The sequence below is a fragment of the Nomascus leucogenys genome, chromosome 1a, assembly GCF_006542625.1.
Source record: "Nomascus leucogenys isolate Asia chromosome 1a, Asia_NLE_v1, whole genome shotgun sequence".
Taxonomy (NCBI): Eukaryota; Metazoa; Chordata; class Mammalia; order Primates; family Hylobatidae; genus Nomascus; species Nomascus leucogenys.
In genome coordinates, this window is record NC_044381.1 from 81,511,068 (window position 1) to 81,533,181 (window position 22,114).

At 42.6% G+C, this 22,114-nt stretch overlaps 1 protein-coding gene across 1 annotated transcript in view; it reads left to right on the forward strand.

Moving 5' to 3' along the window:
• PPP1R36 (protein phosphatase 1 regulatory subunit 36) overlaps nucleotides 1-18,474 on the forward strand; it is a 41,928-nt gene extending 23,454 nt beyond the window's left edge. The window contains exons 8-12 of the mRNA XM_003267813.3: nucleotides 1,635-1,769; nucleotides 15,948-15,990; nucleotides 16,305-16,483; nucleotides 17,205-17,396; nucleotides 18,247-18,474. Coding sequence (XP_003267861.1) covers nucleotides 1,635-1,769; nucleotides 15,948-15,990; nucleotides 16,305-16,483; nucleotides 17,205-17,396; nucleotides 18,247-18,433 — 736 coding nt within the window. The 3' untranslated portion in view covers nucleotides 18,434-18,474. The remainder of the gene's footprint in view (nucleotides 1-1,634; nucleotides 1,770-15,947; nucleotides 15,991-16,304; nucleotides 16,484-17,204; nucleotides 17,397-18,246) is intronic.
• Nucleotides 18,475-22,114: the final 3,640 nt, after the last annotated feature.

Sequence of the window (22,114 nt, forward strand, 5' to 3'; positions counted from 1 at the left end):
TTTTCTACAGCAAAAGAATATTAGCTACTGGCAGCTCTGGCAGAGTAGGGTGACCAGTGAGGGTGGGGCTGCTGAAGGAAACAGGCACAGGGGTGTGGCCACTGGGGTGCATCTGGAGGGGTGTGTTTGGGTTATATCCTCCATGCCATGAGGGGAAGGGGGTGTATTAAGGATAATACAGTTTGTCTTTGTATTAAGGATAATAATAACTGTTCTTGCTGACTTCATGGAGCCAGTCCAATGGTTATATCAGAAGGGGCAGTCATTTGTCCCTGTTTAGAGTAAATATCGTTTGGTGTCTAGTGACACCTCACTTTTCAATAAGAGTACAACTCACTTTTCAATAACAGTACATTGGAATGTATCATCAACAATATTTCCTACTGTATTGTACAGCAGAAACTTAAAATTTGGCTTCAGACATGCTGTAACCTAAGAACAGTTTGTCTTTGTGAAAGTTCATTTGCAATTCAATTGGAACTGCGGCTGGTTTCACAGTGTAGCAGTGTTATTGTAATTGATGCCAAAGTTCCCAGAGTAGTAGTCCACAGATGCCTTCTTAGCAAACACAGCTACACTCAGAACTGAGAGTTGGTCCTTGTTCACATGTTGAGCCCCCAAGCTCAGTAGTGACACAGGGAATGCAGGGGAAGCTGAGGTACATAGCCTCCACGGTTGTTTTAGGAAAATAGCAGGAAAGTAGGCTGCTAACTGCCTCAGCAACCAGTATAGATAATTTGTTAATTGAGCTGTTCTATATAAATTAGGACTACTGCATATAAAATTGAGGATACATAACATAAAGTATAATCTATTAAAAAAGCGAAAATAGGCCAGGCATGGTGGTTCATGCCTGTAATCCCAGCACTTTGGGAGGCCAAGGTGGGTGGATCACTTGAGGTCGGGAGTTCAAGACCAGCCTGGCCAACATGGTGAAACCCCGTCTCTACTAAAAATACAAAAATTAGCCAGGTATGGTGGCAGGCACCTGTAATCCCAGTTACTCGGGAGGCTGAGGCAGGAGAATTCCTTGAACCCAGGAGGTGGAGGTTGCAGTGAGCTGAGTTCATGCCACTGCACTCCAGCTTGGGTGATACAGCGAGACTCCGTCTCAAAAAAAAAAAAAAAAAAAAAAAGTAAAAATACACCGTAAACTTGAGATGCTGATTCCAATGATTAAATATGAAGGGACTTTAAGGATTTTCCTATACCACTGCTTAAGTAAACTCATTGGTAAGTGAAGTCTGTTGACTCACTTGTATTTCTTTCAAAATAGTTTATGTCTGGGCACACTGGCTCACGCCTGCCATCGCAACACTTTGGGAGGCCAAGGGGAGGATCACTTGAGTCCAGGAGTTCAAGAACAGCCTGGACAACATAGTGAGACCCTGCCTCTACACAAAATAAAAAAAAGATTAGCCAGGCATGGTGGCATGCGCCTGTGAGGCAGGAGGATTGCTGGAGGTTGAGGCTGCAGTGAGCTGTGATCGCACCACTGCACTCCAGCCTAGGTAGCAGAGCAAGACCCTGTCTTAAAGAAAAGAAGAAAAGTTTATAATTCTGACTTTTTGCTAGTTAATATAGGCATTTATGACAATTAACCCAAATTCTCTTTTTTTTGTTCTCCCCATCAGAGGCCTTGTAGAGAAAAAAGAAATGGAATTGGTTTTAAGTGAATTAGAAGCAGCACAGAGGTACTTGGCGCAGAAGTACTGTATCCTTGTGCTGGGCTTGGCCATGCCGGATAAGCATCACATGTGCTGTGGAAAGTAAGCAGACACTTACACTTCATTAGATCATCACTCCATCGTAGACCCACATCCTTAATATGCTTCTGTTTGACTTTTGTTACCTTGAGAAAATGTTCCTTTTTCTGTTGTCCAGAGTAATTGGGCTCAGGTGAGAATCTGTCCCGAACCCTTGTAATGTCTCCTTTGAGAGAGCGAAGTGCATGTGGAAGAAATCTCAGAATCTCAGCTGATATTTTTAAAACTTTCCACTGCTTAAGATTGAATGACATGGTCTCTCAGTGAAATCTTGCTCTCAACCAGGAAGGGCTCTTGTTGCCAGACTTGGCTCCCTTGGGCAGGAGGCCTGGTGGGGCCGGTAGTGCAGGGGGATTAGGTGTCTCCCTATCCTTTCACTACTTATTTTGCAGCAGTAACAATTGTGAGTAGGAGCTGCTGAGGTGTGGATTCTAAGATGGTTCTTTGTGGGAAGATCATTTTTACCTTAGGATGGCTATTTTTATACCACTGTAATTAAAACTTAAAGAGGAGTCTCATCACAGGTTTGGGATCACAAGGTCGAAAGCATCAGCCCTTAACTCAGAATCTCCTTCTCTGAGTTTCACAACAGGCCCCAGATCTACACCATAGTCATAGCCAGAACATTTTTTTCCCCCATAGGAAAATAATTATTCCCCCCATAGGAAAAGAACCTAGTACATGATGTGTCTCTTTCTACATTCTCCACGTTTTCAAAGACCAGCTTTGTCAATGAGCATACTTACACAGTTGTTGGTATATACATTTTTGTATTCTGTATTTCCTGGGTACTTTCTCTTATTATTCTGATTATATGATTTCACTTACCACTTTGAATAGGATTCTGTTATGTAACATACATATTTGCTTAACCATTCTTTTTGTGTACATTTGCATAATTTTAGTTTTTGTGTGTTACAAAATTTCTGCATTGAAAATTCTTTGTTCATTTGGACTATTTCCTTATGGCTTATTTTCCACAGTATATTTACCTAGAAGGCCACAGTTTTGTAGCTCTTGATACATACTGCTAGATTGTTCTCTAAAAAAGCTAAGACTTTTTTTTTTTTTTTTTTTTTTTTGAGACGTAGTCTTGCTCTGTCGCCCAGGCTAGAGTGCAGTGGCGCAATCTTGGCTCACTGCAAGCCCCGCCTCCTGGGTTCACGCCATTCTCCTGCCTCAGCCTCCCAAGTAGCTGGGACTACAGGCACCCGCCACCACGCCCAGCTAATTTTTTGTATTTTTAGTAGAGACAGGGTTTCACCATGTTAGCCAGGATGGTCTAGATCTCCTGACCCCGTGATCCACCCGCCTCAGCCTCCCAAAGTGCTGGGATTATAGGCGTGAGCCACTGTGCCCGGCCTAGGTTAAGACATTTTGTATTACCATCAGCAGTAAGTATATCTGGTTGCGTTGGGTTTTATTACTTTAATATTTTTGATAGTTTAAAGGTGTATAAAAAGCTTAAAGATGTTTTATTTGACTGAGTTTTTTTTTTTTTTTTTGACGAAGTCTCGCTCTTGTCCCCATAGGCTGGAGTGCAATGGCATGATCTCGGCTCACTGCAACCTCTGCCTCCCGGGTTCAAGTGATTCTCCTGCCTCAGCCTCCCGAGTAGCTGGGATTACAGGTGCTTGCCACCACGCCCAGCTAATTTTTGTATTTTTAGTAGAGATGGGGTTTCACCATGTTGGTCAGGCTGGTCTCGAACTCCTGACCTCAGGTGATCCACCCACTTTGGCCTCCCAAAGTTTTAGGATTACAAGCATGAGCTACCGCACCTGGCCTTGACTGAGTATCTTTTATGATGGTGGAGGCTGTGGTCTTTGTAAAATAATTTGCTGCCTGCGTGTCCATTTAGTTTTAACCATCTAGTAAATGGAAACTGGGAATTTGTATAAATTTTTTTTTTTTTTTTTTTTTTTTTGAGACAGGTCTTGCTTTGTGGCCCAGGGTGGAGTGCAGTGACAAGGTGTGATCTCAGCTCACTGCAACCTCTGCATCCTGGGCTCAGGTGATCCTCTCACCTCAGCCTCCCAAGTAGCTGGGACTATAGATGTGCACCACCATGCCACCATGCCTGGCTAATTTTTCTACTTTTAGTAGAGATGGGGTTTCTCCATGCTGCCCAGGCTGATTTCAAACTTCTGGGCTCAAGTGATCTGCCTGCCTTGGCCTCCCAAAGTATGGCATGAGCCACCGTGCTCAGCTGAGAATTTGTATAATTTTAAAGTATGTATCCTATAGCAAGGATTGGTCATTTGCTTTTCTAGTTTGTTGCTTTCTTTTTGGTATTTATGTTTTTACATATTAGGAAAATGTTTCACATTTTTATTTATTTGAATATGTTTACCTTGTTTCTGATGCTACTCCAGAGTCATGCAAGTTCTTGCCATTCCTAGGTTAAACTATTTACCTTTCTTTCCTAGTTTTAAAAAATAAGGTTTTAAAAAAATACTGATTTTTGATCCATTTGAGATTTGTTACAACATATAAGAAGAGTTATGAATCTAAGATATTTTGTCTTTACTAATATCCAACTTTCTAATACTTAGTGATTTTAGTCTCAACTGTAACATTTCTTATTTATTAGATGTTGAATTTTTCTAATATTTTAACCCAATTTGGGGAATTCCTATTGAGTTTTATTTATCAGTTTTTCTGTTTTAAATAAAGGACTATATAGTTTATATTTTTCTTTGATTTATTCAACTCATGTTGAGTGCCTGCTATGTGGTAGTTATGGAGCCAAGTGCTAGGGTGCAAAGAAAATACAGTCTTCAAGGAGTGTGTACAGTCTAACGGGGGAGTCATCAAGTAAGGAAAGCAAAGATTGCTGATCAGTACAATAGAGGTATCGACAGAGAATGGGCACCCATAGCAGGAGAGTGAGGGGTGTCCCTCAGGGACACTTGACTGAGGAGCATAGGTAGGAGCCAGGTAGGAAAGGGTGTGACTTAACATCTGATAACAAAAGTTTACTCCTATTACCTTCAGAAATGTTATATCTGGCCATTTTGCCTATTTGAGAGAAGTTGCTAGTTTGTCCTAAAGATAAATTCCTTAAACTAGAATTCCTGAGTCAAATAGTATGCACATTTAAATGTGATACATCATGTGTAAATTTTAAGAGTCTTATTCAAGAACACATATTTCTATGACAAAAGATAAATGGAAAAACATAATTTGAGGCTCTATGATTTGCCCCCTTTTTTGGGTTAGTCTTGGTAATTGAAAATGCTTAATTGCTTAATGAAATTCTGTGTTTATATTTTGCTGTTCTTACCCTATTTTTTCAGTTTATTTTTTTCTTATTATTACCCAACTCTTACTGAAAGTTTTACTTTGTCCGTGTTTTAATATCTTTCATTTGAGCGTAAATTTCTATCCTCCCATATAATGAACTTTACAAATACGAGATGCGGTTGCAATTTTTTCTTTTTTCACTTTTTCTGGATGTTCCAATCTTTTCCGCCTACCTACAAAAAGAAAAGGCAGGACAGAGACTGTAATTGGCTAATTCAGTCTTTTTTTTTTTTTTTTTTGAGACGGAGTCTCGCTCTTTCGCCCAGGCTGAAGTACAGTGGCACGATCTCTGCTCGCTGCAACCTCTGCCTCCTGGGTTCAAGCAATTCTCCTGTCTCGGCCTCCCGAGTAGCTGAGATTACAGGCACACACCACCATGCCTGGCTAATTTTTGTATTTTTAGTAGAGACGGGGTTTCACCATATTGGTCAGGCTGGTCTCAAACTCCTGACCTCAGGTGATCCACCCACCTCAGCCTCCCAAAGTGCTGGGATTACGGGCATGAGCCACGGCACTCTGCCCTAATTCATTCTTTAGTTGGGTAGATTTTTTCCAAGTTACCCAGAGTCTGAGGGGCACAGGCATATGTTCTCTAATTTCTTCTTGGCTATTCATAAGGATCATATATTAGTTTATAAAGTTAAAAAACAGATATACATATGAAGTTTCTCTCAGATGGAACTTGATATTTATTGATGTTTGCATCGATATACTTTCAGTTCAGGCTCACTTTCTTTGTTTTTTGGTTGTATCTTGGCATTGTTGGCCATTTCTCTTCTCTTGCACCCCTGTTTCTATAGTGGTGGATGTCCTCGATCCACTTCTGAGGTCCAGCATCTCTGTGATTCGATTCACCATGTGTGTGTGATTTTTCATGATTTGGGAATACACTCTTAACGTGTATCCCTGACAGCACCGCTTCTTTATTCTACTACATCTGTTCTGCAGCTTTCAAGTTTTTGCTGCTGCCATTCTTTTATGGAGTTGACAAAGTTTGGTTCTGCTTTCCAGCATGGGACAATGAAAATGTGGCATTCAGGGAGCATAACTGAGCAGTGGCCCCAGCTGAGTTACACCTGAATCCACCACCAGGTCTGCACTGAGGCCACATGTTTTAGCCTGTTTGGGTTGCTATAGCCAAGTACCATAGACAGGGTGGCTTATAAACAACAGAAATGTATTTCTCAGAGTTCTACAGGCTGCAGGTCTAAGATCAGTATACCAGCATGGTCAGGCTCTGGTGAGGGCCCTCTTCTAGGTTGCAGACTGCCAGCTTCTCCTTGTATCCTCAACATGGCAGAAAGAGGATGACAGAGCTTTCTGGGGTCTCTTTTCTAGAACACTAATTCATACATAACGGGCTGTATGTTCATGACTTAATTACTTCCAAAGGCCTCACATCCTTATACCATCACACTGGGAGTTGGGATTTCAACATATGAATTTTGGGGGAACACAAACATTCAGCTCATTGCACCATGCTTCCCACAGGCTGCCTCCTGCCAGTGTCTGGGTGCAGCAAGCTCATTCCCCCCAGTTGCGGGACTTCTCTGACTGACAGCTTCAGCTTGAGGACTACCCTTTGGCCTGGTCAAAACTTTCCTAGAGCTGTGCCACTGTCTGAGTTCCTTCCCACCCAGACCCTCCTGCCTTTCCTCTCTCACAGGGTCAGACATGCATTGAGCTGTGACGGCACTCCTTGCCTTCTCCAGTTCTCTCATTTTCTGTCACCATCATTTTCTCCAATAAATCTTGTCTTTCTCCAATAAATCTCATGTCTAGTCCTGTCTTGGTGTCTGCTTCTGATAACATATCCAACATCATAGCATTTTTAAGCTTTGCTGCCATGATTACTTTTTTTTTTTTTGTGATGGAATCTCACTCTGTCGCCCAGGCTGGAGTGCAGTGATGCGATCTCGGCTCACTGCAAGCTCCGCCTCCCAGGTTCACGCCGTTCTCCTGCTCAGCCTCCCGAGTAGCTGGGTCTACAGGCGCCCGCCATCACGACCGGCTAATTTTTTGTATTTTTAGTAGAGACGGGGTTTCACCATGTTAGCCAGGATGGTCTCGATCTCCTGACCTCATGATCCGCCTGCCTCGGCCTCCCAAAGTGCTGGGATTACAGGCGTGAACCACTGTGCCTGGCCTTTTTTTTTTTTTTTTTTTTTTGAGATGGAGTTTCACTCTCGTTGCCCAGGCTGGAGTGCAATGGCGCGATCTCGGCTCACCGCAACCTCTGCTACCACGCCTGGCTAATTTTTTTGTATGTAGTAGAGACGGGGTTTCACCATGTTAGTCAGGCTGGTATTGAATTCCTGACCTCAGGTGATCCACCTGCCTCAGCCTCCCAAAGTGCTGGGATTACAGGTATGCGTCACCGTGCTTGGCACTTTTTGTGTCTTTTAAAATTACAGTCAGTCCTCATCTTTTATGCATTCAGCTTTCTACAGCCTGTTGTTCTTTCTTACAGTAATGCTCCTAAGCCAGTGTTTTTCAAAGTACAACGCATTAATGGATCTTGAAATCAATTTAGTAAGTCTTGAAGAGAGTAGACTAGAACTTTAAAAATCAGAGTACGTCATAAAAAGTAAAAGTAAGTATTGTTTTAGGAGACTTGTTTCAGTGTGTACTGGGAACTCTATTAAATATATTTCTTTCTGTGGGTTACAGTAAAAAATAAAAACCACAATGAGATACTATTTCACATCAGTCAGAATGGCCATTATTAAAAAGTCAAAAAATAACAGATGCTGGCTAGGTTGCAGAGAAAAGGGAACCCTTATACACTGTTGGTGGGAGTGTAAATTAGTTCAACCATTATGGAAAGCAGTATGGTGATTCCTCAAAGAGCTAAAAGCAGAACTACCATTTGACCCAGCATTCCCATTACTGGGTATATACCCAGAGGAATGTGAAGCATTCTGCCATAAAGACACATGCATGCGAATGTTCATTGCAGCACTGTTCACAATAGCAAAGACATGGAATCAACCTAAATGCCCAACAGTGACACACCGGATAAAGAAAAGGTGGTATGTTTACACCTTGGAATACTCTGCAGCTATAAAAAAGAATGAGATCGTGCCTTCTATGGGAACATGGATAGAGCTGGAGGCTATTATCCTTAGCAAACTAGCACAGGAGCAGAAAACGAAATACTGCATGTTCTCCTTTATTTATAAGTCAGAGCTAAATGATAAGAACTTATGAACACACAGTAAGAAGCAACAGACACTGGGGTCCACTTGAGGTGGGAATGGTAGGAGGAGGGAGAGGAGCAGAAAAGATAAGTATTGTCTACTGAGCTTAATACCTGAGCGATGTGATAATATGTACAACAAACCCCCGTGACTCGTCTTTATCTATTTAACAAGCCTTCACATGTACCCCCAAACCTAAAATAAAAATTAAAAGAAAGAAGAAACCCAAAAGGACAAGAGCATATATAAACTAATGGAATTATTACATTTAATCTCTCTGATGAGTGAGGTATAGTAGTAGATTTAATATAGAGATCCTTAAAAGTTGGGGATGTTTCAGCATCAAAAATACCTTCCTGTGATCCAAAAACAGGAAGCTTTTACAGGTGTCTAGGGCTGTTGGTGGAGGTTCAGCTTGCTATAGACTTCATTGTTTAGAAAAAAGTAGTGTTTTCTCTTGACAAAGTTTTTAGGAGAAGCATTATGATAAAATTACAGTCATCTTTACAGTTTCCTACTCAATCATTTATAACATCACTATTAATATTGACACTAATTGCTTTTGTCTTTAAAGTGTCACTTCTAGTTAGAAAACTAGGATTTAAGGTTAAAAAACCTGCTCTTGGGCCGGGTGTGGTGGCTCACGCCTATAATCCCAGCACTTTGGGAGGCCGAGGTGAGCGGATCACGAGGTCAGGAGATCGAGACCATCCTGGCTAACATGGCAAAACCCCATCTCTACTAAAAATGCAAAAAGTTAGCCGGGCGTGGTGGCGGGCGCCTGTAGTCCCAGCTCCTAGGGAAGCTGAGGCAGGAGAATGGCGTGAACCTGGGAGGCGCAGCTTGCAGTGAGCCGAGATCACGCCACTGCACTCCAGCCTGGGTGACAGAGCGAGACTCCGTCTCAAAAAACAAACAAAAAAAACAAAAACATGCTCTTAAGAAATGATTTTGGCCTGGCACAGTGGCTCACGCCTGTAATCCCAGCACTTTGGGAGACTGAGGCAGGAAAATCACTTGAGCCCAGGAGTTCGAGACCAGCCCGGGCAACACAGTGAGACCCTCTCTCCAGAAAAAAATTTAAAAATTAGCTGGGCATGGTGGTGCATGCCTGTAGTTCCAGCCACCTGGGAGGCTGAGGTGGGAGAACTGCTTGAGCCAGGGAGGTTGAGGCTGCAATGTGTCATGATTGCGCTACTGCACTCCAACCTGGGTGACAGAACAACACCCTGCCTCAAAAAAAATTTTTTTAAAATTTCTCATACTTAATGTTTAATCTTTAAAAACACATATACATTGCAAACCAATGTTGGGATAAAAAGCAAACTATAAACAATTATACCATAATTAGAGAATTTATAATATTTTTTAGTTCTCGGCATAGAGCCTCCACTGAAGTAATTATACTTTTTCCAAGGCAATTTTTACACAAACCTTTAAAGGAACACATATGTTTGAAAGTAGATGATGGCCTCTGGTTAGTACTAGCTCATTTCCAGATGGTGCTGGTCATTTTCCCACTGTATGCGACATAACCCATGTTTCCTCTGCCTGCTGGATAGCAGTTTATAGAAGAATGAGCGCAGATCTCACCACCCACGTAACAAATTCCATACAGGTCAAACGCTGAACAAAGGACATAAAAGACAGACTGGAACAGGTTTTTGCCATGATTCAGAAGTTTATATTGTTCTTTTCGTGGCTTTTATGTAGGAGAAGATGAGGACAATGTTTTTGCCAGTTATAAGTTATTAACTCATTTTAACATTTCACTTCTATCCAATTTCAGTAAGCTAATATTTTCATGTGTATTTTCTGACTTTTCTCTTTCATATATATGTTACCGAAGTGAACTGGGGTCTGCTTGCCTGATGCAGTCAGGTGAAACATCCACACCGTGGTTTGTAATATCAGGAGAAAGAAGGGCATTTATTTGCAGGTTGCCAAGCAAGTAGAATCAGGCATCTCTCGCTTAAGACCTGACCTCTCTGATGGCTTGTGAGCAAGGGTTTTTAAAGGCAGGAGTACATTTCAGGAAAGCAGAAGTTATAGGCAAAGTTGTAAATCAATACATAGAGGTTATATATTGGTTTGGACTAAAAAGGCAGGATATTTTGAAGCGGGGCCTTACATGTCATAAGCAGATTCCAAGATTTTCTGATTTGGTTAAGGTAGAGCAGCTTTGTTTAAAAAACTTGGGGTCTGCAGAAAGATGTGTTAGGTCTGGCTCGTGTACATGACTTCTAGGCCTCTCAGGAAGAACTTTGGAACAATGAATGCAGTTAGAGTTCAGTCCTCAGTCTCCCCTTATCTGAGGTCTACATGCCGGTGGACCCATTTGGTGGGGGTCTGAGTTTCTGAAAAACAACGCAGGGACATATGTTAAAATGTTATTTTTACTTTATATAGGGAACCAAACATCTTGTGACTCTAACTTCCTTGGCCGTCTTTTAAGCTACTGTTATCTTCTTATAAAGTTGCTCATTTACTTCTCAGGGCTAGCTAGGTGCCTGGAATTTCCCTTACAGGAACTCAAGGCTTTCCTTTATTTCCATGTTTGGGGGTGGGGGTGGGGTGGCAGGTCCCTAAGTATGGGGGGGTCATCCCTGTTTTGTCTCATATGCACACTTAATAATGGACTACAACACATTATGCTGTGTATCTCTATGATTAAAGATTTTAGTAGAACCAGCAGTTTGGGTGCTGTTAATTTAGTGCTTTCATGTCTCTTGAGAAGTAGAAGGATGTGCCTTTAAATGTCTGAGGAACCCTGACATCCCAAAAGTTTTGGCAAAATTTTGATGAACATGTTCAGTAAAAGTTCTCTGTGTTTTCCAAGTTAGATATGAAAACCTCCTTGGTGGTAGGCACATGCTATAGTTAGATCTCTTTGGTGATGGCCAATGCTGGCTCCACCCCCACCTCTACGCTAGTATTTATACCTTCTTCCACTGTTCTCAGTGCAGCTGTCACTTGATGGATGACCAGAGAGGCTAGCGGTGGGGCTGACGGGGGAAAAAGGGAGTCTTTTTGAAACTCAGGTGTATAAATTATCCCTAAGCCCTATTCCTCTATCCTTACCCCCAGTCACATGCACCAAAGCCTGTTTCCCCTCCCCTAAAATACATCTCTTTGACACTCTCTTGTATAGAGCAGGCCTTGACCTTCTTTTAAACCTGATTTCACCTAGAGCAGCAGGGGGCAAGTGGGGGAGCAAAACTTTTTTTTCTCCCCAGCCCAGAACCCTGGGTCTAGACTTTGTTTCCCTTTAGGAATGACAAATCATAAAATATACTTTCCTCATTTTGATTTGGAGCCAAGAGTCTAAGGTAGCAAGAAGGAATGAGAAAGCATCATAACAGGCCACTAAAAATCTCTAGATTTACTACCAGGCTGGCTTTCTCCTCTTTCCTTGGGTTGTGTCCTCAAACATGGAATGCATGGTGTCTGTGCTGACCAGCATGGTGGCCACTTGCCACACGTAGCTGTTGAGCACTTTGAAATGTAGATAGTCCAAATTGAAACATACTATAGGTGAAAAATAAGCACTGTATGCAGAAGTCTAAATATGAATAAAACATCTCAATACTTTAGAAATATTGCTTCTATATTGAAATGATAATATTTTGGGGGATTTGGATAAAATATATTATTAAAATTAGCTTCACTTGTTTCTCTTCACTGTGGCTACTAGAAAATTTAAAATTACATTTATGGCTTGCATTATATGTCCACGGATTGTATTGTTTAAACCCCATTTCTATTTGCAGATGATTTTGGGAGGCTTAAATTTTGTTATTTTAATTTTTTAACATTTAATTTATTTTTATTTTTTATTTTTTTGAGATAGGGTCTCACTTTGTCACCCGGACTAGAGTGCAGTGGCACTATCTTGTCTCACTGCAGCCTCAACTTCCTGTTCTCAAACGATCCTCCCACCTGGCCCCATAAGTAGATGGGACTACAAGGCATGTGCCACCACTCCCAGCTATTTTTGTTTTTTTTTTGTATTTTTTGTAGAGATTGGGTTTTGCCATCTTGCCCAGGCTGGTCTTGAACTCCTGAGCTCAAGCGATCTGCCTGCCTTGGCCCCCCAAAGCGCTAGAATTACAGGTGTGAGCCACCACGCCAGGCCAATTTTGTTATTTTATAATCAATAAATTTTTAAATTTATAATCAATTTAAGTATATGTACTTAATATAAAAATTATAAAATACCAAAATAGACAGGAAAACGACTCAAAATATACCAGTCAGAAATAAATTTGTAGAGCTTTTAACTATGAAGTGCTCAAGTGTATTCATTGTATGCACCCATTTCCTGGACGCATTTCTATTTCATATGCAGGGCTAAATCAGAATGGCAAGAAGAAACCCACGACATTCTGTACTTAATTTTTGCAGTATGGGTTACATCAGTTTGCTTTGGGCATTAAGAGAGAAAGAGTTAGGCCGGGCACTGTGGCTCACGCCTGTAACCCCAGCACTTTAGGAGGCTGAGACAGGCGGATCACCTGAGGTCAGGAGTTTGAGACCAGCCATGACCAACATGGAGAAACCCCATCTCTACTAAAAATACAAAATTAGCCGGGCGTGGTGGCACATGACTGTAATCCAGCTACTCGGGAGGCTGAGGCAGGAGAATCGTTTGAACCTGGGAGGCAGAGGTTGCAGTGAGCTAAGATCGTGCCATTACACTCCAGCCTGGACAACAAGAGTGAAACTCCATCTCAAAAAAAAAAAAAAAAAAAAGAGAGAAAGAGTTCCAGTGTGTATGGCAACTTGAGGGAAAGTGGAAAGAGGTTCATGTTACCTCTTTTTTTTTTTTTTTTTTTTTTTTTTTTGAGATGGAATCTTGCTCTGTCACCCAGGCTGGAGTGCAGTGACGTGATCTTGGCTCACTGCAACCTCCGCCTCCTGGGTTCAAGCAATTCTCCCTGACTCAGCCTCCTGAGTAGCTGGGATTACAAGCACCTGCCACCATGCCTGGCTAATTTTTGTATTTTTAGTAGAGATGGGGTTTCGCCACGTTAGCCAGGCTGGTCTCGAACTCCTGACCTCAGGTGATCCGCCTGCCTTAGCCTCCCAAAGTGCTGGGATTACAGGTGTGAGCCACTGCACCCAGCCTTACCTTCTCTTCTAATGTCTAAAAAAAGAACCCAGAAAGAAAAGGAAAGAAAGTGTGTTTCCTGGGCAATCACTCTCATTTCAAAACCATGCTAAGATGGTGCTGGTTTGCCTTGTGCTGATGTGAGCTCTGCTCTAGATCTCCCAGAATACAAGCTGACTTTATTCCCAAAACAGACTTTGGCTAGTTTTCTTGCTTCAGCTTGGCAGGTGTTCGTGGTCTCTGGTTTCAGCTGGCAGAAGATTTACAGTTGGTTACGGAAGAGGAGCTTTGAAATGGTGGAAATCTCACATCAGCACACCCCTCAGGTGGAGGCCTCAGGTGGCACAAAGAAGAAATGCCGAGGCTTGCTCCGAAAAGTTTCCGCTGAGCTCTGTGGTTCAATACGTTTATCTGCAAACTATTTTAAAGAAAAAAGCTTATTCTCCTCACAGTCCAGTTATGAGGACAGATGTGGGTATCTGACCGGCCTGAGTTTTAGTACAGGATCTGCCCCTAATTAGATACATGTCTTTGGACTTAAGTCTCAACTTCAATTTCCTCAGTTGAGAAGTGGGAATAATAATGTTGACTATACCATGGGGATGTTATGAAGACCAGATATGATAATACATGTAAAGGGCTTAGCGTGGTGCCCGGCACATAGTCCATACTTAGTCCATGTTCACTGTAATTGTTATTGCCATAGTTCTTTATTGAAGACTTGCACATGAAGAAACCAATATATAATGAAGAGAGTCTGTAGGAGGGGAGGGGCAGGCCCCAGTAACCACCTCTTCAGCCTCATCCCCCAAATGGAGGGCTAGTTTGGGCCCATTCAGACCAGGAAGTCCCTGTGAGAAGGCCGAAGGTCCTGTGAGGTTTGGGTCATCTTTCCCAGACTGTGGGAGTTCAGGATGGTTCTGGAGAGCCTGGTACCAAGGCCAATCCTCAGAGTCACAGTTCCTCCAAGGAAGTCCCCAACAAAAGCAGAAGCAAGCTGGGCACCTTGGCTCACACCTGTCATCCCAGCACTTTGGGAGGGTGAGGTGGGTGGATAGCTTGAGCTCAGGAGTTCGAGACCAGCCTGGCCAACATGGTGAAACTCCATCTCTACAAAAAATACAAAAATTAGCTGGTCATGGTGGCATGTGCCTGTAGTCCCAGCTACTTGGGAGGCTGAGGTGGGAGGATCACCTAAGCCTGGGGAGGTCAGGGCTGCAGTGAGCCATGATCATGCTACTGTGTTCCAGCCTGGGTGACAGAGTGAGACCCTGCCTCAAAAAAAAAAAAAAAAAAAAAAATTAGCCAGCGTGGTGGTGTATACTTGTGGTCCCAGCTTCTTGTGAGGCTGAGGTGGGTACCAGGCTCTCCAGAACCATCCTGAACTCCCACAGTCTGGTGGGAGGATTGGGAGGTGGGAGGATTGCTTGAGCCCGGAAGGTTGAAGCTGTAGTGAGCTATGATCACACTACTGCACTCCAGCTCTGTCTTAAAAAAGAAGCAAAACCAGGATCAGCCTTGAAGTGTCCAGGGTCTGGCCTTGGCCGCTGTGACTGATCAAGTGACTGCAGGTGCATAGCCCCCTCAGTCAACTCTCAAGGGCTCCCCAGACCAGAACTGGTTTCCTAAGGCTGGGAGTCAGAATCAGAATTGTTAGGAGGGGAGGCTGTGTTCACTAATTGTGCCCATGCCAGTATAGTATTCTTTTTTTTCTTTTTGAGATGGAGTCTTGCTCTGTCGCCTAGGCTGGAGTGCAGTGGCACAATCTCGGCTTACTGCAACTTCTGCCTCCCGGGTTCAAGCAATTCTCCTGCCCCAGCCTCCCGAGTAGCTGGGATTAGAGGCGCCCGCCACCACACCCAACTAATTTTTGTATTTTTAGTAGAGACAAGGCGTCACCATGTTGGCCAGGCTGGTCTGAAACTCCTGGCCTCAAGTGATCGGCGCACCTCGGCCTCCCAAAGTGCTGAGATTATAGGCGTGAGCCACTGCGCCTGGCCAAGTATAGTATTCTTAACATTGAATTTGTGTTGCAAGGACTCCTGGGAAGAGAGAAAACTCAGGTTTGCCCATGCCCATCAGAAGAAGGAGCACAGTGCTGTTCTCAGTCTATTGGTTGTTTTGGCATAGATCTTTGTGGATTTTGTTTCTGTTTCTTTTTGTACCCAATAGCCATAACTATTGTTTGCTAATTCTTTTCCTTTTCTTTATTGCAGACTTACCCTCTAGTTCTCTGCTTCCTCTTTACCACCTTTCCACTCTCCTTACCTCCCCAACACTCAAATTACCAGAAGCCTTTGGAAGAATACATTTCCTCACTGGTTTGTTTACCCCAAATTTATATTGATTAACTTTTTACCATTCTAGGAGTTTTGATCTGGGTAACGTAGGAAGTTGAAGAAGAAAGTATTGAAACTCTTTATCAATGCCTTTTGATAGCATTTGTGTAGCTGAAAATAATCTTGGGGCCAAGATAATGACCTAACTTTAGAGAAAGATAAGGACTAGGTCCCTGAAAGATTGAACTTCCCTCTCAACCTATAGTTGTGACTTGTTATATTACAGGGAGAAAATATCAGATACACAGAAAGACTGGAAGTTCTTTGAGGTGAGTCACTTATGTTTTGGTGCTTTTTGATATGAAACAATGTATACCAACAACCAATGGCCATTTGTCAGGCACTTATTTTTAGCGAATATCCTTTCTAAAAAACGGTGCTAACAAGCTATATGCTGTACCTTAAATTGTTGGTCTGATTTTCCTCATGCAAAAGTGAGTATGTGTATAATTTTTCATTGTTTCAGGAATACTGGGAAATTGGGTCATCTGGGTTTGTGTCTGCTTAGCTGTGTTATACAGACAGGTGGGAGTTTTCCATTTCACAGCTAAGGATTGTGATTCTTGTCTATTTTTTGTTGTAGTCCTTTTACACTTTCTGTACATATGTGGCTTGGATTGTCTTCCGACGTCAACACTTGACAGAGATTGAAGAAGAAGTAGGGAGACTCTTTCGTACCAATATGTTCAACATTCCTCGCAGGAGGCGTGAAGATGAGGAATCAGGAGGGGAAAAGAAACGCATGACTTTTGTTCAGTTCAGGTATGACCTTTTGACTTTCCTATGCTCAGGGATATTTTTTTCTTCCTTTCCTTTCTTTTCTTTTTTCTCCTTTTTTTTTTTTTTTTTTTTTGAGACAGAGTCTTGCTCTGTTGCTGAGGCTGGAGTACAGTGGCACGAGCTTGGCTCACTGCAACGTCCAACTCCTGGGTTCAAGCAATTCTCCTGTCTCAGCCTACTGAGTAGCTGGGATTACAGACACTGAGTAGCCACCACGCCTGGCTAATCTTTTGTATTTTTAGTAGAGACGGAGTTTCACCCTGTTGGTCAAGCTGGTCTCGAACTCCTAACCTCAGGTGATTCACACGCCTCAGCCTCCCAAAGTGCTAGGATTACAGGCGTGAGCCACCGCGCCCGGCCTCCTCTTTTTTTTTTTCAGACAGGATCTCATTCCGTCACCCAGGCTGAAAGGCAGTGGCATGATCACAGCTCACTGCAGCCTCAACCTCCCGGGCTCAAGTGATCCTTCTGTAGCTAGGACTGCAGGCATGCTGTCTCGCCTGGCTACTTTTTAAAATTTTTTGTAGAGACAGGGGTCTTGCTATGTTGCCCAGGCTGGTCTCGAACTCCTGGGCTCAAGTGATCCTCCCGCCTTGATCTCCTAAAGGGTTGGGATTACAGGCATGAGCCACTGCATCTGGCCTCAAGAACATTTCTAGAAAACAGGGTGATATGACCTAAATGTCACCTTCCTCCCTGACAGGAGAATGATGGCAAAACGCCCAGCAATTAAAAAAGCCATCAACATGCGTTCTCCAGTCATGTCTACTCTGCTGCCATCTCTCAGAGAAAAAGCTCAAAACGTCTTTGAGAAAAAGTATCATCAAGTAGACGTCAGATTCCCAGCCAAGAAGCAAAAGCATGTGGGAACTCTGGACTCTGTGCCCATGCCAGTGTAAGTGGCTTGGCAAGAGAAGCATGAGTGCCTTGAGGTGGCATCCCAGATGGGGCTGGAAGGGGCAGGGGCCCAGGCACCAAGCCTCTGCCAGGGAATCGAGCCATGATGACAGCCCCCATTTTCTTACTTCTGCCCTGCTCCCCTCCTAGTTTCCTTTCTAGATAATCTTGAGGTACACCCATCTAGACCAGAAAAACAATTGCTAGAAAGTGGTGCTAGACTCCAAATAGTTCTAGTTTGGAGGAATGAGTAACTGAATTTTTTTTTTTTTTTGAGATGGAGTCCCTCTCTTGTTGCCCATGCTGGAGTGCAATGGCACAACCTCAGCTCACTTCAACCTCTGCCTCCCGAGTTCAAGTGATTCTCCTGCCTCACCCTCCCGAGTAGCTGGGATTATAGGCCTGAGCCACCACACCCGGCTAGTTTTGTATTTTTAGTAGAGACGGGGTTTCTCCATGTTGGTCAGGCTGGTCTCGAACTCCCGACCTCAGGTGATCTGCCTGCCTCGGCCGCCCAAAGTGCTGGGATTACAGGCGTGAGCCACCGTGCCCAGCCTGTAACTGATTTTTTTTAAGGCTGAGGTTTTTCTATTAGTAGAATCACCTTTGAGAAATGTGGGAAGTGCTAGTATAAAATCTTGCTAAGGATTAACTTTTGGACTCATATATAAGACTACAGTGGTAGTTCATGGAAACAGGGAAAGTTTTTAAAACGAGGGAGAGAGTATATCTTAGCTTTAGTGTACATACACACGCACATACCTACACACAACCACAATCACAGTCGCAACCCTGCACGTCAGTCTTTGGCCTCACCACTTCAGCTACCCTAATAATTCTTTTAACAGAGTTGGCATCTTGGGGGAGCCTCGATGTCTATTCAGCCCGCATACGCTTCATCCCCTTGATCCAGAAGAAAACACAAAATCATTTGGGAGACATCCTTCCTTGATGGAAAAAAATAACATGAGGATTCAGGATACACTGGACTTTGTCATGAAAACACTGTCCTCTCAAACATCATGCCCTAAGTAACCTGGTACATTCCATATCTCAAGTAAACTACTTTGACTTTATAGAAGATGGTTATTCGTTATTATTATTAAGCTTTTAAAATTTTTCAAATTATCCGGTTAAAAGTTGAACAGCAAAGAATTCCTGAAAGCTCTTGAAAAGCTCATTTTCCTATTTTTAGTAGTTTGCTTTGTTTATTTATTTATTTGAGCTCTATGTGACTACTAAGAGTAATGTATTAGAACATTTAGTCAGTGTTCTAGTGTACTAGTGAAGAAACATTCTGTTTATTCATTTCTCAAATTTTTTTTTTTTTGGAGGCAGAGTCTTACTCTGTAGCCCAGGCTGGAGAGCAGTGATGTGATCTTGGCTCACTACAACCTCCACCTTGGTCAAGCAATTCTCCTGCTTTAGCCTGAGTAGCTGTGATTACAGGCGTGCGCCACCACGCCCGGCTAATTTTTTTGTATTTTTAGTAGAGATGGGGTTTCACCATGTTGGCCAGGCTGGTCTCCAACTCCCGACCTCAAACGTTCCGCCTACCTCAGCCTCCCAAAGTGCTGGGGTTACAGGCGTGAGCCACTGCACCCGGCCTTGTTTATTCATTTCTAAGTTCATTTTTGCCTTATGAGATGTCTTCTTTGGTACATGTGAAAACAGAACTTCATAATCAAAAAGGCAAATTAAGACTTTTTAACTTTAATCTCTTTCTATGACTATATTATTATTGTTATTACTGGCATTGGGATATAAAGTAGATCAGATTCATTTAGAAGCCTTTTAACATTCATTCTTTCATTTATTCGTTTAACAACAAATATATATTAAGCCCCTATTCCATCCAGAGCCGTGTACTAGGTTATGTAGAAAAAAAGATGAAGACAAAGACAATATCCTCCAGGTCTGTGTAGCAGAGAAGATAAATAAAATACATCACTACAATATAATATTAAATATGTTACTAGCCACAGAAGCGATAAACACACAAAGTGCCTTAAGGGGACAGAGCCATGGAGCAGTCAGTTCTGAGTGCAGCAGGAGAGTTCTGATTTGAACTTAGCTTTGGAGGGATTCAGTGGTACTGAAAGGGAACTTGCAGTCAGCGGAAGAGTGCTTGCACAGGCACAGAGATGGGAAGGTGGACCCTGTGACTGCGGAATGCCAAGAGCATGGTGTCTGCAGCAGGCAGCCAGAGAAGGGCAGGCCTGAAAGGTCAGCTGAGTCCTGGACATCCAGCTAAGGAGTGAGTTGGATGTTATCTGATAGGCAGTGAAGATAAAGAATCGCTAATAAAACCAATTCACTAGATGGAATACAGAGCTGTTGATTATATAATATTATCATTTTAAAAGTCCTGTAAGGGTATAGAGTTTAGTCACCTAAAACAACTGGACTAAATTTGCCAGGCCACAGGTTTATCCTCAGACTTCAACATCCTCCTTTTGGCATTCAGCTTCATAGAAAAACTGGACACCTTTCCCAGATTCAATATCCAGGGCCGGGGAACATCAATTCCAGCCTATTGATATTGGGGCAGCTTTTTAAACACGCACTCTGTCTTCACCTTTTCATCCTTTATTACCCACGTCAACTCCTGGACTATCAGCTAACCCTGGTTGGCCTTTTTTTTTAAAGTAGAGAATCAGATTATAATGCACTCTGTTATAACAAACTTTTAACTAGAATATGTTGACATGGTTTTTTGTTTGTTTGTTTTTTGAGACAGGGTCTCGCTCTGTCAACCAGGCTCCCAGACTCGAGTACAGTGGCACATTCATGGCTCCCTGTAGCCTCCACCTCCTGGACTCAGGTGACCCTCCCACCTCAGCCCGCCAAGTAGCTGGGACCAGAGGCACATGCCACCACGCCCAGCTAATTTTTGTATTTTTTGCAGAGACAGTCTCACCACGTTTCCCAGGCTGGTCTCGAACTCCTGAGCTCAAGCAATCTGCCTGCCTCAGCCTCCCAAAGTGCTGGGATTATAGGTGTGAGCCACTGCACCTGGCTGCTTTGTTTAAAAAGTTTTTTTTTTTTTTTTGAGATGGAGTCTCGCTCTGTTGCCCAGGCTGGAGTGCAGTGGCGCCATCTTGGCTCACTGCAAGCTCCGCCTCCCAGGTTTATGCCATTCTTCTGCCTCAGCCTCCTGAGCAGCTGGGACTACAGGTGCCTGCCACCATGCCTGGCTAATTTTTTGTATTTTTAGTAGAGATGGGGTTTCACCGTGTTAGCCAGGATGGTCTCGATCTCCTGACCTCGTGATCCACCTGCCTCAGCCTCCCAAAGTGTTGGGATTACAGGCGTGAGCCACTGCACCTGGCCTGCTTAATAAGTATTTTTTAAAAAGAAAACCTTGGAATTATGAGACTTTTGTAACTATCTTTACTAGGCTTTTCTCTCCCTTTCTGAACTATGAGGCTTAGATGTATTTCATTTATTAATTCATTCTTAAGTTTACATTTTTTATTCTACAATTACTATATCCCCACTCTGCTGGGCACCACATTAGGTGCTGGGAATTCAGTGTGGATGAAATAAATATAGCCTGCTCAGTTATGGAACTGACAGTCTTGAGGGAAGACAGGCATGAAACAAATACTCAGATTATGAACAAATTGCCATGGTGATAAGTGCTGCAAAAGAGAAGAAGAGGATGCTGTTAGAATGTATCATCAGAGGCCTGCTGGTATGGGGGAGATTGTCAGGGAAAGGGAAAGTCGTCCCTGAGGAATCGACATTTAAATCTAAGAACTGATGACTCATAGGAGTTGGAGAGGTGGAAAGTTAGGAGGGGAATATTCCTGGTTGTCTTCATTATCTACTGCTGTATAACATTACCTCAAAACATGGTGGCTTAAAACAGCAACATTTATTGTCTCATAGTTTTGGTAGGTCAGGAATATGGTGGCAGTTAGCTGACTACTTTCACTCAGGGTCTCTCAAAAGGCTTTAAAGTGGCAACCAGGGCTAAAGTGAAGTCATTTAAAGGCTCAGTTGGGGATTTACCTCACTGAAGACTGCAAAACATCACTGAAATAAATTAAAGAAAACCTAAATAAATATGAAGACATGTCGGTGGATTAGAAGACAATATTGTTATGATGGCAGTAATCCCCACATTAATCTACATATTCTGTGCAATCCCTACCAAAACCCTAGCTCACTCTTTTGCGGAAATTGGCAAGATGATTCTAACATTCATATGAAATTTTAAGGGATTCAGAATAGCCCAAATAATCTTGAAAAAGAAGAACCAAGTTGGAGGACTAACACTTTCTGATTTCAAACTTACTACAAACTTTAGAAATCAAGACCGTGTGGCACTGGCGTAAGGACAAATATTTAGGTCAATGAAATAGAATCAAAAGTCTAGAAATAAATGCATGTATTATGGGCCATTGATTTTTGATAAGGGTGCCAAGACAATTCAATGGGGAAAATAATATTTTCAACAAATGGTTCTGAGACAACTAGATATTCACAAGCAAAAGAATGAAGTTGGATCCATACCTCACACCGTATGCAAAATTGAACTCAACATGGATCATAGACCTAAATATAAGAGGTAAAACTAGAACACTATTAGAAAAAAACATAGTAGTAAATCCTTATGTTGTTGGGTTAGGCACTAGTTTCTTGAATACAACACCAAAAGCACAAGGAACCGGAGAAAAATTGGTAACTTGGACCTCATCAAAATTAATA